Raw genomic sequence first — 15,294 nt, forward strand, 5'->3', positions numbered from 1 at the left:
CTGTAGGGACTTCCTGTCTGTGGCTGTCAAACCAGCGTACCACACTGTTATACAGTATGAAAGGACACTTTCTATTGTGGCCCAGTAGAAGGAGATAATCAATTTTTGTTTGACATTGTTCTTTCGCAAGACCCTGAGGAAATGGAGTCTCTGTTGGGCCTTCCTAACCACCTGGGTTGTATTGATTTTCCAAGTGAGGTCCTCACTAAGGTAAACTCCCAGGAATTTAAAGGAAGAGAGACTCTCCACACAGCCCCCCCCCCCCGATATACAATGGGGCTAGTTCCCCTCTCTTCCTCCGAAAGTCCAACACCATCTCCTTTGTCTTGCTGATATTTAGGTGCAAGTTGTTCTCTAGGCACCATGTGGAGACTTTTTGAACCTCTTCCCTATAGGCTGATTCATCTCCACCTGTAATGAGACCCATTATGGTGGTATCATCTGCAAACTTAAGAATTGCAGTGGATGGATCAGATGAAATACAGTCATATGTATACGAGTACAGGTAGGGACTCAGCACGCTTCACTGTGGAGTGCCAGCGCTGAGCTTCAGAGAGGTAGATGTAACAGGCCTAATCCTCACTATTTGTGTACGATCCCTCAGAAAGTCTTTAATCCAATCACAGATGGTAGGGGAAAGGTCCAGGTTCATCAGTTTTTTAATAAGAATGTCCGGAAGGATGGTATTAAAAGCCGAGCTATAATCAATAAACAGCATTTTGATATAATTCCCCGGTCTCTCCAGATGACTCATTGCAAGGTGAAAGGCTGTAGCTATGGCATCATCTGTTGATCTACTTCTCCTATAAGTGAACTGGTGTTCATCAAAATCCGGTGGAAAACATGTCCTGGTAGTTTATTGTTGTACATTGTTTTGTTTGTTTTCCTTCTGTGACTGTGCCCCCAAGTGTGTTTTATAAGCTGGTTTCTGACCGTAATAAATGATCTATCTAAAACATGTCCTGAGGTGCTGAACATGTTTCCAGAAGCGTACTGCGTTATTCCTTCAGCCTCTGATAATTGGGCAACTCTGTTCGAATAACCCTTTCAAACAGAAGCTCAGCTTTTCCACGTTCCAGAGGAGATGCTCCATAATTCAGCAAAGCCGGTGATGGGCCAGTACCTGAATCCTGTTATTTCCACAATCCACAATCCACAAACTCAACAAAACTCTTTCCTTCAAACAAATAAACTGTACTCTCTTTTGCATGTGATTTCTTGCAACTCAGAAGATTTCAATTGCTTTTTCCTAAAGTAAGGAAATTTCTAGCAATTTCCCAGTCAGTTTGCAATCCTGTTTCTTAGGCCAATCTGACCCCTTATTAGTCAGATTTTTTATTTTCAGTGCTTTTTTCTGGGGGGGGGGGGTGTGTGCAGGGGTATGGATATCCCTAAGCACTTTGTGAATCTTTGTACTTTTGTCCATTTACTGTATTAATTTTTCCCAATTTAAACTATAAAATGGTGGTTTTCTTGAGTCAAAATGAGAGTGCCCTAAACTTTTTTTTTTATAAGAAAAAAAAGCACTGATTATTATTATTATTTCATTATCTCCCATCATCCGAGGATCACAGGGAGATTTACAATATGTTTACAGTCTGGCTCAGCCTTCGCAGACGGCTCTAAGGATTCTCTCTCACTTTTTCTATTGTATGAAGAAACCTCTCTTTCAAACATCTTGCTTTTTTGCTTTGTGTGCAAACGTTCCTCAGACTTGTTAACCGCACTATCATGTTTAGACTTTTTTTTTTCTGCAGCTAGTGAAAAGGTGTTAAGCAAATCAGCATCTTGGGGCCCTGCAAAATTCACCAGCAGAGCTGCCTTCCTTTTATCAGTTGTCGTCTCGGCAGCTCCACTGGCTTCTATGAGCAGGCCAAAGTGCTGCTTAAATCTTCTCCAATTTTCTGGAGCACAGCTTAAGAGATCTAACACATATAGGGCTTCTTTCTCAAGCTTTCTGGCTTCAACATCATCCTATAGATCACTATCCCACTTCTGGTACTGCCTGTTGTTCCCTGTATAAGTGAAAAAAGCAGGGAGCTGTCCTAGACTAAGATCAAATGTTGTACAGTGGTGCCTCGCAAGACGAAATTAATTCGTTCCGCGAGTTTTGTAGTCTTGCAATTTTTTTCGTCTTGCGAAGCACGGTGTTGGAAAAGTTTTGGAAAAGCTTCAAAAATCACCAAAGTCTTCAAAAACCTCAAAAAAGGCTACCACACCGCGTGCTATGAGTTGCTCCTCGAAGTCAAGTCGCAACTGTATTAACGGTGTTAAGAAAAAGGAAACAAACTTGCAAGATGTTTCCGTCTTGCGAAGCAAGCCCATAGGGAAAATTGTCTTGCGAAGTAGCTCAAAAAACAAAAACCCCTTTCGTCTTGCGAGTTTTCCGTCTTGCGAGGCATTCGTCTTGCTAGGTACCACTGTATTTAGTTTCAACTCAAAATACCTTCAGTCATGATCCTGCCATTTCCGTCATGTGCTCTGGCGACACTCCTTGTTCCTTCCAGCCCAGCTCTTTAAAGGAGCCAACTTTCACATTAGGGGCTTTCTTTATCAAACCCACTATATTTTTAGTTAAAGAATTTTAGCATTGTTGGAGATATACACAGTGGTACCTAGGGACTCAAATGGCTTCGCTCCCGAACAAATCGGATCCCGAACGCCGCAAAATAAGTGTTCCGGTTTGTGAATGTTTTTCGGAAGCCGAACATCCGACGCGGCTTCTGTGAGTGCAGAAAGCTCCTGCAGCCAATCGGAAGCCACACCTTGGTTTTCAAACAATTTCGGGAGTCAAACGGACTCCTGGAACAGATTAAGTTCAACAGCAGCAGCAAGTGGTGCTGGAGGAGACTCTTGAGAGTCCCATGGACTGCAAGAAGATCAAACCTCTCCATTCTGAAGGAAATCAGCCCTGAGTGCTCACTGGAAGGACAGATCCTGAAGCTGAGGGATATAAAAATACGTATTATCAGATAGCTCCATTGTTGGTTAGAGCATGGTACTGATAACACCAAGGTTAAACCCTGTATGGGGCGGCTGCACATTTCTGCATTGGTCCCTTCCAACTCTTATGATTCTATGACGCAATTTAGTCCCAGGAGCATTACATAGGAGCTGTAAGATATTGTTTTGAACTGTTTGAAATTTCATTTCCAGAGTGTTCAGAGGTAAGGCACATGAAGACATCCTACAGCAAAGATAGATAGATAGATAGAATGGGAGATGGGAGATGGGTGATGGGGGGAGATGGGTGATGGATGATGGGGGGAGATGGGAGATGATGGGAGATGGGAGATGGAGAGAGAGAGAGAGAGAGAGAGAGAGAGAGAGAGAGAGAGAGAGATGAGCAGATTTATGCATAAATCTGACTGGAGATAACTAGGGTGGCTAGATGTTTAATAGTTTACTTATTTATTCCATTTACAGTGGTACTTCGGGTTAAGTACTTAATTTGTTCCGGAGGTCCGTTCTTAACCTGAAACTGTTCTTAACCTGAAGCACCACTTTAGCTAATGGAGCCTCCCACTGCTGCCGTGCCGCCGGAGCACGATTTCTGTTCTCATCCTGAAGCAAAGTTCTTAACCTAAAGCACTGTTTCTGGGTTAGCGGAGTCTGTAACCTGAAGCATATGTAACCTGAAGCGTATGTAACCCCAGGTACCACTGTATATCCCATCTTTCCTCCAATGGTCTCAAGGGGGGGTTATACAACGTTCTTCCCCCTCCTCATTCTATCTTCACAGCGACCTTGTGAGGTAGGTGAGGATAAGAGAGCACAATTGGCCCACGATTATCCAGCAAGCTTCGTGGCTGAGTTGGGTGTAGGAATCCCACCCTGTTTCGCACATGGGCACTCTAGATATAACCTAGAGCTGAAACTAAAGAGAACTGTATTTGCCTGTTCTTTTCCGCAAGAGTCAGATGTCTCTCTCTTGCATTCTGTGGCCATTAACAGCACTGCAAAGCTGCTCCGTCTCACGTAAACAGACTAACAGTTTCCACGTGAGGAACGTTCAGCAGCTGTTGGGCTTGTCAGTGGGCTGCTTGCAAAACGCTGGCTTTCAGAATGACGCCAGGATGAACTTCTAGAAAGAGGTTGTGACTAGCTGTACGGCTCTTTTACGATGTGGCTATTTAATTCTGGTCTACGGGTCTCTTAAGAGGGTGGCCAGGGCCAAAAAGAGGACAGAGATCCTGACCCTTTAATTGCTGTGCAGAAGCGGGCAATTCAGCAGGTGTAGCCCACACCTGCTGAAACTCACCTACCACCACACAACTATTAAAAAGTGCAGTCGCCCTCTCCTCTTTTTGCAGCTGGATACCCATAACCGCCCGTTGGGCCTCGAAAGTAAATAACACGAGGATATTTCTGAAGAGCTGGGGATTTCTCTGAAGTTTCCACCACACCACAACGAAGCAGTCTATTCTTCAGTTAAAATTCAAAACTTAAAAATAGAACGGCAGTTTTGAAGTTTCCGCCGCAATAGTTGGTAAGGCTACACACCCGCCCCTCCAGGTGCGTGCAGCATATAGAGTCGTTTCCCCACAGCCAGCCTTGCATGTACAGAACTGTGTTGGATGGTGGTCCCAATGGGGAAAATGCAGTGAGTCTGGAAAGAACGAGCAAATCAGGGCTATGGGAGCCAGCATGGTGTAGTGGTTAAGAGCGGAGGACTTGGAATCTGGTGAGCCAGGTTCGCTTCCCCGCTCCTCCACATGCAGCTGCTGGGTGACCTTGGTCTAGTCACACTTCTCTGAAGTCTCTCAGCCTCACTCACCTCACAGAGTGTTTGTTGTGGGGGAGGAAGGGAAAGGAGGTTGTTAGCCGCTTTGAGACTCCTTAGGGTAGTGATAAAGCGGGATATCAAATCCAAACTCCTCTTCTTTGTACATGCCATTACCTTTAAAGGACATTTGAAATGAAGTCTTTCCTTCAAATAATTCTGGAAACTGTAGCTTACCCATCACAGATCTAAAATTCCTAGCAGCCTTAACAAACTTCAGTTTGTTTCTTTCTTTGGGAAAGAAAAAAAATGATTCAAATGTGTTTTAAAGGTATGGTCCAGAACAGTGGTCCCCTTGTGCAATCAAGCTGAAGAATCACGGATGTTAAGCTTCCTAGAGCTGGTGGCAGATTGGAGTAACTGCCGTTGCTTGTATTTGTGGAAGTGAAGAATCAGCCGTTGGATTTTTGTTCCAGCATCCCTAGGTGTAACTCAAAATCTTTCACAGCTTCTAGAAGAACTGAAAGTTGTGTTCCCACCACTGGTTTTGGAGTCTACACACAAGGTTAGCCACAATCGTTATCTACCTTGTATTTATCCTGTTATTTTCCTCACCCCACCCCACCCCAACTAAGCTTTGATTCAAATTGAGAAAAATAATGACCTAGCTGTGTTTTAAGCTGGTAATGGGCACATAGCCCAAGCCTCACCCTTCTTCCTAGGCACCATCTTAAGGCTATGGTAGTGGCGTCCGCCCTGTGGAACGCCCTCCCATCAGATGTCAAAACGATAAACTACCTGACATTCAGAAGACATCTTTTTAATGTATGATATTTTAGTGTTTTTTTGGTTTCTATGGAAGCCGCCCAGAGTGGCTGGGGAAACCCAGCCAGATGGGCAGGGTTCAAATAATAAATTATTATTATTATTATTATTATTATTATTATTATTATTATTACTATGAAGCATGCAGACCTCATGGGTTCAACATAAGCCTGTTTCTTAACATCCAGCTTGATATTAAAGAATTTTGAATGCTTGCTCACACTAGTTTGACTGGTCCTAATAAGGTAGGGGTGTCTAATCCATGGTCCTCCAGATCCTGCAGAACTCCTATAATTTATAATTCACAACCAGTGGCTGGGCTGATGGGAGATGGGAGTCTAACATCTAGAGAGCACTATGTTGGCTACTCTATAAGAAAGGTGGCTGTGTCTGATGTGAATTTTGGATTCCCCATCACCATCTTACAGATTAATGCAGCTGCCTTTGTTTAGATGAAAGCCATGACATTCAAATTGCAAAATGTGGAGCTATAAACACCTGATTTCATCATGAAAAATGATCTTCACAACACACCTTCATAAAACTACAGGAAAATATGTACAAAAGAACTTTAGAAACAGGGTAGAGCTTACATTCCCCAAGAAACAGAAAAAAGAAAGAGCTTAAGCTGTAAGTTAATTGAGCGTTGTGCAGAATTTACCAAAAATATATCAGACAATGGAAGCAATTACAGTGGTACCTTGGGTTAAGAACTTAATTCGTTCCGGAGGTCCGTTCTTAACCTGAAACTGTTCTTAACCTGAAGCACCACTTTAGCTAATGGGGCCTCCCACTGTTGCTGCGCCGCCGCGGCACAATTTCTGTTCTCATCCTGAAGCAAAGTTCTTAACCCGAGGTACTATTTCTGGGTTAGTGGAGTCTGTAACCTGAAGCGTCTGTAACCCGAGGTACCACTGTATACCAAACATGGAGCAACACAAGAGAGTTTTGAATCCCAGATACTTGGATCATGTTGTGTCGCCAAAAGCAATTTGCTCAATCTTGGACTAAAAATGGAGATTTAAAGGGACGTAACTTGAGGAGCAGTTGGGAAGACAAAGTAATTGATTAAAAAAATAAAGAACTGTAAGGCGTTCCACAAATCAAAAGTGCTATTTGCATGTTAAACGGAAAGTGGTCTCACAGGGAGGTTTTGTCACAGATAAACAGACAATGTCAGTTTATCTGCATACCACATTTTCCACAAATGAGTTTGTGCTGAAAATACACTGCAAATAAACATTCTGATTACAATAACCATAATGTATAATTTTAAAAAAGGATCACTGCATCAGAACACTGGAAGTTAAGCAATTCATCAGCTCATATAAAAAAAGGGCAAACACCCACCAAATATGTCTTGCGTGAACTTAATTCTGAATCAGTTAAGGTAGGGGAGGTTACCTTTTTTTTTTACTCTAAAAAAAGAAGAGCTCTGCTGCTTTGTCCCTCCAGCATTCACAGGGGCTAACCAGATGCTTCGTGCAGGGATGTATGCAAGCAGGGCATAAAGAAAACCTCCTCCATTGTTTGCCATCAGCACGTCTTAGAGATCTACTGCTGAATGTGCCTAATTCTTAATTAAAAAACAACAACCCATTTTTATCAGGGTTGGCTAATCTGTGGCCCTCCAGATGTTGTGGAACTCCCATCAGCTAGCATGCATGGTCAATAGTCAGGGATGATGGGAGATGGAAGTGAGAGCTGGACCATAAAGAAGGCTGATCGCCGAAGAATTGATGCTTTTGAATTATGGTGCTGGAGGAGACTGTTGAGAGTCCCATGGACTGCAGGAAGATCAAACCTATCCATTCTGAAGGAAATCAGCCCTGAGTGCTCACTGAAAGGACAGATCCTGAAGCTGAGGCTCCAATACTTTGGCCACCTTGTGAGAAGAGAAGACTCCCTGGAAAAGACCCTGATGCTGGGAAAGATTGAGGGCACAAGGAGAAGGGGACGACAGAGGACGAGATGGTTGGACAGTGTTCTCGAAGCTACCAGCATGAGTTTGACCAAACTGTGGGAGGCAGTGGAGGACAGGAGTGCCTGGCGTGCTCTGGTCCATGGGGTCACGAAGAGTCAGACAAGACTAAACAACTAAACAACAACATCTGGAGGGCTACGGCCAAGTTTTACCTAATGCCAGAAAACTTCACAAGGTTATACCATCCTGAAGACCAGAGGGAAAGTGTGTGGCACCAAAACAAAGAAGGAAAGTGGGGGGAGATATTTACGAGCTAGGTGCCTGGATAAGCAGATAGGTCTTTAACTGCTCCTTACAGATAGCAAAAGTCTCCCCTCCCTGCACCCTCATTATTAGGACCTCTGTCTGTAAGATTGCCAGCTTGCTCAAGGTTCCTGCAGCTCAATACGAAAGCCTTAGCCGATGATCATTGCCAAGTTGGATTTCTGCACACAAGAACAGACCAGCATAGTTTGCAGGTTGCTGGGGGGTTTTTCTGGTCACCTGGCAGCCCTACTCATTTGTCGCTATATCCACGGTTCCAAGACTCAGTGCTTTTGTCCCTTCTCAAAACAAGCAAGTCAAAAACCTTGCAGGCAACCAAGACAAACTCACGGTTTGATGTTGATGCATGCTAGTTCCAAAAGCAAACGTCTGATCACCGAAACTGGAGCAGCAGATGCACGGTGGTTTGGAAGAACAGCAAAGCCTTATTGGGTCCCCTGCCTTCTTGGGGCTGTTTTCCCAAGCTTGAAGGAACAGCAACAGGGCTGGCCAGAGGCACTTCCTCCCGTCGCATTCAGCTCTACTGCTCGCAAGTGACAACTTGATTTGCGTGCGTCTTTTCTTTTCTTCTGAAGGCTGTTGAGAGGAAGCCTCGCAGGTCATGCAGTAGAAGAACAGGCGGCTTGGAAGGCGGGAGGAGACCGAGAGCTGAGGCAAAGAAAGAGAAGCCGGCAAAGACAAAAACGGCTGATAAGGGGAAAAAGAGGCCCAGATTGAGGTGCGTGTCTTAAGGAGCATAGACAGCAGTGTTAGAAATATATATATTTCTCAAATATATATAAGCTAGGCGCCAAATGGTCCCTTAAACCAAAGTCGTACAGTGGTACCTTGGATTACAGATGCTTCAGGTTACAGACTCCGCTAACCCAGAAATAGTACCTTGGGTTAAGAACTTTGCTTCAGGATGAGAACAGAAATCGTGCTCCGGTGGTGCAGCAGCAACAGGAGGCCCCATTAGCTAAAGTGGTAGCTCAGGTTAAGAAGTTTCAGGTTAAGAATGGACCTCCAGAACGAATTAAGTTCTTAACCCGAGGTACCACTGTAGTTGCCAAAAAGGAATGTCTAGTTGCCATAGGGACGTGGGTGGCACTGTGGGTTAAACCACAGAGCCTAGGACTTGCCGATCAAAAGGTCGGCGGTTCGAATCCCCACGATGGGGTGAGCTCCCGTTGCTCGGTCCCTGCTCCTGCCAACCTAGCAGCTCAAAAGAATGTCAAAGTGCAAGTAGATCAATAGGTACCGCTCCGGCGGGAAGGTAAACGGCGTTTCCGTGCGCTGCTCTGGTTCGCCAGAAGCGGCTTAGTCATGCTGGCCACATGACCCGGAAGCTGTACGCCGGCTCCCTTGGCCAATAAAGCGAGATGAGCGCCGCAACCCCAGAGTCGGTCACGACTGGACCTAATGGTCAGGGGTCCCTTTACCTTTAGTTGCCATTTTGGGGCAAGATGGCTCTAAAATGCTTTTTCAAATGATGGACTGATTCTCAGCTAAACATCTGGCTTGTTCAGATGACAACCTTGAGCTAGGTTAAGAACTTTGAGAATTTATAGGGGGGAAAGTCACTTGATCCAAGGATATATTGGCCAAGCCTGACCTATTTTTTCTTAATGGTGACTGCTCCTGCTCACGCTGCACAGAAAAAGCATTTTGGTTCCAGAAATTCATTCCAATTGTGCTGCTAAAATGTAACTGATAGAATTCTACAGGACCGGGTATTAGTGTGTGAAAACAGCCTAGATCCAGTTATCCCCAGATGGTGGCAATGTCAGGCGCCATCCTGGGGCCCAGACATCTTTACTTGGTCACAAGTGTTCGAAAAGCCTGGTGCAAAATGCACCTGGCTAATTTCAAACACTGATAGACAGGGCGGTGCTTTATGCTGGTTTTATGATTTTACATGCTTGCTGCAAAGTGGTGGGAGAAAGGGAAGAACCTTTTTCAACAGGAAATATATTTCTGGCCAACCAAATGCTTCACCTTCCAATAGCTGTGCCTGTAGTAATGGACCTCTCTGTGGTGTAGGTACCCCTGCCCATACGGGCCAGTCTTGACAGACTCTAGGGTTGTGTGCTCATCTCACTCAGAGGCCGGGAGCCAGCGCTGTCCGCAGACACTTCCAGGTCACGTGGCCAGCGTGACAAGCTGCATCTGGCGAGCCAGTGCAGCACACGGAAACGCCGTTTACCTTCCCGCTAGTAAGCGGTCCCTATTTATCTACTTGCACCCGGAGGTGCTTTTGAACTGCTAGGTTGGCAGGCGCTGGGACCGAACGACGGGAGCGCACCCCACCGCGGGGATTCGAACCGCCGACCTTTCGATCGGCAAGCCCTAGGCGCTGAGGATTTTACCCACAGCGCCACCCGCGTCCCCTCTGTGGAGTAAGGACACTCAATTCACTTTCTAGTCTGTTTCTAGGCCTGTCTAGACTTCTCGCAGAATGGAGGATTGAGGACTAGAATACAGAGGTTCACTTCTGTTCTTCAGCATAGAAACCACACAAAAAATTCCCTCACCCACACACGAAAAATCTACCTCACGACATGCAAACATACAGAGAACTCAGCACACCACAGCATTCTTCCTTTGTAGCTCACAAGAACCACAAGCTAAAAAGCAGCATCGTCTGAGGGTATATACACTGAATAAAACCATCGTTCACTGTGGACAGAGTCACTGGAATTGAGATACAAGCCGCAGAAACAAGTTCTTGAGCTGTTCTGTGACACAACCTTAGAAGTGCAATTTCAGCAAATATTACCGAGGTGTTTTGGATTTCAGTTAGTAAAGAATACCTAGAATTGGCAGGTCAAGCAATCAGCCACCTTCCGCCATTTGGTATATTGCCTATCTTTGTGAGAGAGGTTTCTCAACCACAGTGACTCTCAAAACAAAGAAACAGCTTAGCTGTGCAAAATATATGCGGTAAATACTTAAATAAATGCTTGTTAAATCTGCAGCTGAGGGCACAGCTGTAGCCAGGATGGGCTGAGCGCCCTCTAACTGGGATTGTGTGTGGTTTTAAATTTGCAAGTTCAGTTACTGGCTTTGGAGTAGGAATATTTCTGAGGTGTTGGGTTTTTTAATTAATAATAATAATAATAATAATAATATGCTTCCCCAGAATAGTTGTCCTCCCAAAAACTCTCCTGACTCACTCAAAAGCCCCCACAGGCTCAAACTGAAAGTCCCCCCCCCAAAAAACTATTCATTTTATAACACAAATAAAGAACACAAACAGAAACAACAAACAATACAAACAAATTCTTGTCATATCTTTGTTTTTTTAAACATTGTTAAGTGGCTTTCCCCAAGTCCCATCTCTCTGATTTTCATTTTACTTCATCTTTAGCAGTTTACATATATCATAATTTCTAACCATCTTTTTTTCCCCTATCACACTTACTTTAACCATAAAAAACCGCACATTTTATCACTTACAAATAATACTATTTTAAAATACACTATCTTCTACTTCTAACCCTACAGCCTGTATCCACTTCCAAAGCTATTCTAAGATTGAAATATTAACATATTTTTTTCAAATATTCCTTAAACTTCTTCCAATCCAAACTGAAAGTTTTGAAATCACTGGCTCTTTTAAATTATCCTGTGGGAAGTCTTCCTGTATAAGCTGCAATGATTATGGAAACGGCAGGACGGTGGCTTACAAATTTATAAAAATAAGGGGATTGTTCCCCCCCCCATACCCCCATACACACACTCTTTCAGCACCCAGCTTAAGTAAGAAGCTAAATGTATGAGGTTTGGGCTGGGAAGTCCCCAAATGGAAGGCAGCCGATGGGGAGGACGTTTTTTTTGCAACCCAGGGGGGCCTTTCCTCAGCCTGGGGGCTACACTCCCTCCCAGGCAGCTTGCCAGGGGCTGCACACAGCAGGCCAGAAACAGGCAAGGCGTGGCTCTCTTACCTTTGTAAATGAAATATACTCAAGAGTCGAGAGTGGATTTCATGCTCTTTATTCAGCTCATAGTGGTGAGGAGGAATGGAAGTTCCCCCAGAATGTCTGCTTTATATACATTATTTACACAATGGGCCCCACGTGATTGGCTAATTCCGGGATTCTCCTGTAGGCCAATCAGGTTGCGGATTCACTTCCACCTGGAGCTGGATTGGGTGGCTCCTGTGGACCAATCAGACTGCTGCATTCTGAATCCTATTGTTCTAGGACCAATCAGACTGCTGCATTCTGAATCCTATTGTTCTAGGACCAATCAGACTGCTGCATTCTGAATCCTATTGTTCTAGGACCAATCAGACTGCTGCATTCTGAATCCTATTGTTCTAGGACCAATCAGACTGCTGCATTCTGAATCCTATTGTTCTAGGACCAATCAGACTGCTGCATTCTGGATCCTATTGTTCTAGGACCAATCAGACTGCTGCATTTTGGATCCTATTGTTCTAGGCCCAATCAGACTGCTGCATTCTGAATCCTATTGTTCTAGGCCCAATCAGACTGCTGCATTCTGAATCCTATTGTTCTAGGACCAATCAGACTGCTGCATTTTGGATCCTATTCAACTCAGTACATAACAGTAAAGGAGTCTCTGTTCCCTCCATGCAAAAAGCCAGAGCTTCCTACGCCCCTCCACCTGCATCTCCTCCTTGCAGGAAAGCAGGTAGCATGACCATGGTGCAAGGACGCAGGCCAGCCATGCAAAGGCACTCAAGGGTTGGGGGGGGGGGTTGCAGACAACCCTCATGGCTCCTGGGAACTGTAGTTTGCCCCAACCAGAGCTGCATTTCCCAGCATCCTTCACAAACTCCCAGGGTTCTTTGAGGCGATGTTTCCCCTGGTTATTTAAAGGTATGCAGCCAATGATAGTATGAAGTAAACCCAAGCAAGGGTGTGGCTTGAGAAGTGGCTGTGGCTCTTAATTTTTTCTAATTTCCCTCCAAAATGTATGATAGGAGGCTTTTTCTGCAATTACTGCAACATGGGCAGGCTTCTCACGGACGTGCCCTCAGCACCACTCTGCAGTGAAAACAATGAATTCTGAAATAATTTGGGATTTCTTGACCTGTTTGGTTTGAGTGTGTGTGTCTTTTAGTGGCATGTAACAGAGGTTTAAAACTGAATGTTAGAGGAAATAAGCTGCAGCTGTTTTTTCACTTCCTAGTTACAGCGCGCCCTTTTTCCCCTTTCTTTTTTAAACCTGCCGCTAACTTTTATTCATTGTGTGCTAATAATATCCTGAATTCTTCTGATACTAGTACACATGAGGGTCATTTAGTTCAAGGAGTTTGTGGTTGGTTTTCCATTGCACTTCATGTTCTTATAGTCTGCATCAACTCGTCCCTTAAACACAAAACTCCACAAATGTACTATGGAAAAGAAGGAAAGATCTCCATTATCTCCCCACCTCTCCCCACAAACTCACAATGCCTGAGAGCAATGTCTCACACCCAATATAACTCTCTGAACTGAAAACAGAGGTGCTGTTTGTACCTTTGTTATCCATGAAAATCTTTCAGTACAAACATTTATTTTTTTTAAATCCCCTTTTACATGCGATGTTAAAGAATTAACTGGTTATAAGTCTGGGAAAAGCTTCAGGATTTAATCATAGATGTTCATATTCAGCTCCTGTGTTTCTGCTCCATAGGCACAAAAACATATATTGATTCTTAGATTTTTCTATAGGTTATGAGGAAATGACAAAATTCCAAATGAATTTCCTTTTGAAGCCTCACTTTGCAGGGAAAATTCAGTTTGTTGCTACAGCCCTGGCGGAGGGCAAGTCCCTCTGGTAGCATTGACTCTCAGTAAGATGAGGTTGATTCTAATATAGCAATTTTGTAATTCATTTCTGCATCTGATTTATTGGCATAATCAAAGAGTGAATCACAGGTTGAGGCACCCCTGTGAAAATAATGAAAGGGCTCCTGACACACTTCCTTTCGTTCCATCCTTGCATCAGGATTTGTTTGCATATCAGAGAGATCTGCTGCATCAACCAAACGTAAACTTCCCCTTTCCATTACTGATTTTGGTTGGTGACTAACCACACCCCGCTTGCCGTTCATCACAACTGTATTCAGACCTTCCAAGTGTCCCTATTTTCCAGGGGCAGTCCTGGATTTAAAGAAGCCGTCCTGGTTTCTGATTTGATCCCCTAATATCCCACTTTCGCTTATGAATCCCTATTTTCATCAGAGAAATGTTGGAGGGTGTGGAATTATGCAACCCCCGAGCCAAGGTGATAAGTAACTATACAACCTTTAGAAGACACCTGAAGGCAGCACTGTACCTCAGGTTAAGAACTTAATTCGTTCTGGAGGTCCATTCTTAACCTGAGGTACCACTTTAGCTAATAGGGCCTCCTGTTGCTGCCGCACGATTTCTGTTCTCATCCTGAAGCAAAGTTCTTAAGCCGAGGTACTATTTCTGGGTTAGCGGAGTCTGTAACCTGAAGCGTCTGTAACCCGAGGTACCACTGTATAGGGAAGTGGCTTTTTAAAAATGTTTAATGTTTTATTGTTTTTATATACAGTGGACCCTCCAGATACAAATTAAATACGTTCTGGGGTCCGTACTTAACCTGAAACGTCCATAACTGGAGGTGCCACTTCTGAGCACGCACATGGCACAATAGAGCGCTTCTGCGCACATTCGTGGTGCGCAGTGTGTTTCTGCAGATGTGCGTGCAGTGAAACCCAGAAGTATACACTTCCGGGTTTGCCATCCAGAGCGGTATCCACCCACCCATGCCATCCAGAGGGTTTGTATCCAGAGCAGTATGTAACTCAAAGCTGTTGGAAGCTGTCCAGAGTGGCTCGGGCAAGCCAGTCAGATGGGTGGGGTACAAATAATACTATTATTATTATGGAAAAGGTAAAGGTAAAGGGACCCCTGACCATTAGGTCCAGTCGCGGATGACTCTGGGGTTGCGGCGCTCATCTCGCTTTATTGGCCGAGGGAGTCAGCGTACAGCTTCCGGGTCATGTGGCCAGCATGACTAAGCCGCTTCTGGCGAACCAGAGCAGCGCACGGAAACGCCGTTTACCTTCCCGCCGGAGCGGTACCTATTTATCTACTTGCACTTTGACGTGCTTTCGAACTGCTAGGTTGGCAGGAGCAGGGACCGAGCAACGGGAGCTCACCCCTTCGTGGGGATTCGAACTGCCGACCTTCTGATCGGCAAGTCCTAGGCTCTGTGGTTTAACCCACAGCGCCATCCCTATTTTTATCAGAGAAATGTTGAAGGGTATGCTGTATTCAGTTATTACATTTATATTTCAGATGCTCCTTCCACCTGCAACAACACGTTTTGCTTTGTAAAATGTAGCTCAACCTAGCGAGATGTTTCACGTGGCATGTTGCCAGCCATCACAGCAACACTGCCACCACCAAGTGGACAAATAGTAAAACTACACCCATGTTTGCCTGGAGGTTGCCATACTGTAATTCAATCATTCCCCTTTCTTGTGCTTATTGCAAGGAGCTTGCAGGCAGGGGCTTCTTGTGCAGAAACTTGC

General features: G+C 44.7%; 1 protein-coding gene across 2 annotated transcripts in view; it reads right to left on the bottom strand.

Annotated features, from left to right (window-relative positions):
- The window catches only part of ITGB7 (integrin subunit beta 7), a 47,814-nt gene extending 35,742 nt beyond the window's left edge, over positions 1 to 12,072 (bottom strand). The window contains exons 1-2 of one of the 2 annotated variants that reach the window (XM_028709327.2): positions 11,723 to 12,072; positions 8,127 to 8,444 (exon numbers count right to left, since the gene is read on the bottom strand). In XM_028709327.2, the coding sequence (XP_028565160.2) occupies positions 8,127 to 8,399 (273 nt within the window). In that variant the 5' untranslated portion in view covers positions 8,400 to 8,444; positions 11,723 to 12,072. The remainder of the gene's footprint in view (positions 1 to 8,126; positions 8,445 to 11,722) is intronic. The other variant, XM_028709346.2, reaches the window with a different exon arrangement.
- Between the last annotated feature and the right edge of the window lie 3,222 nt (positions 12,073 to 15,294).

The sequence above is a fragment of the Podarcis muralis genome, chromosome 2 (genome assembly GCF_964188315.1).
Source record: "Podarcis muralis chromosome 2, rPodMur119.hap1.1, whole genome shotgun sequence".
Lineage (NCBI taxonomy): Eukaryota > Metazoa > Chordata > Lepidosauria > Squamata > Lacertidae > Podarcis > Podarcis muralis.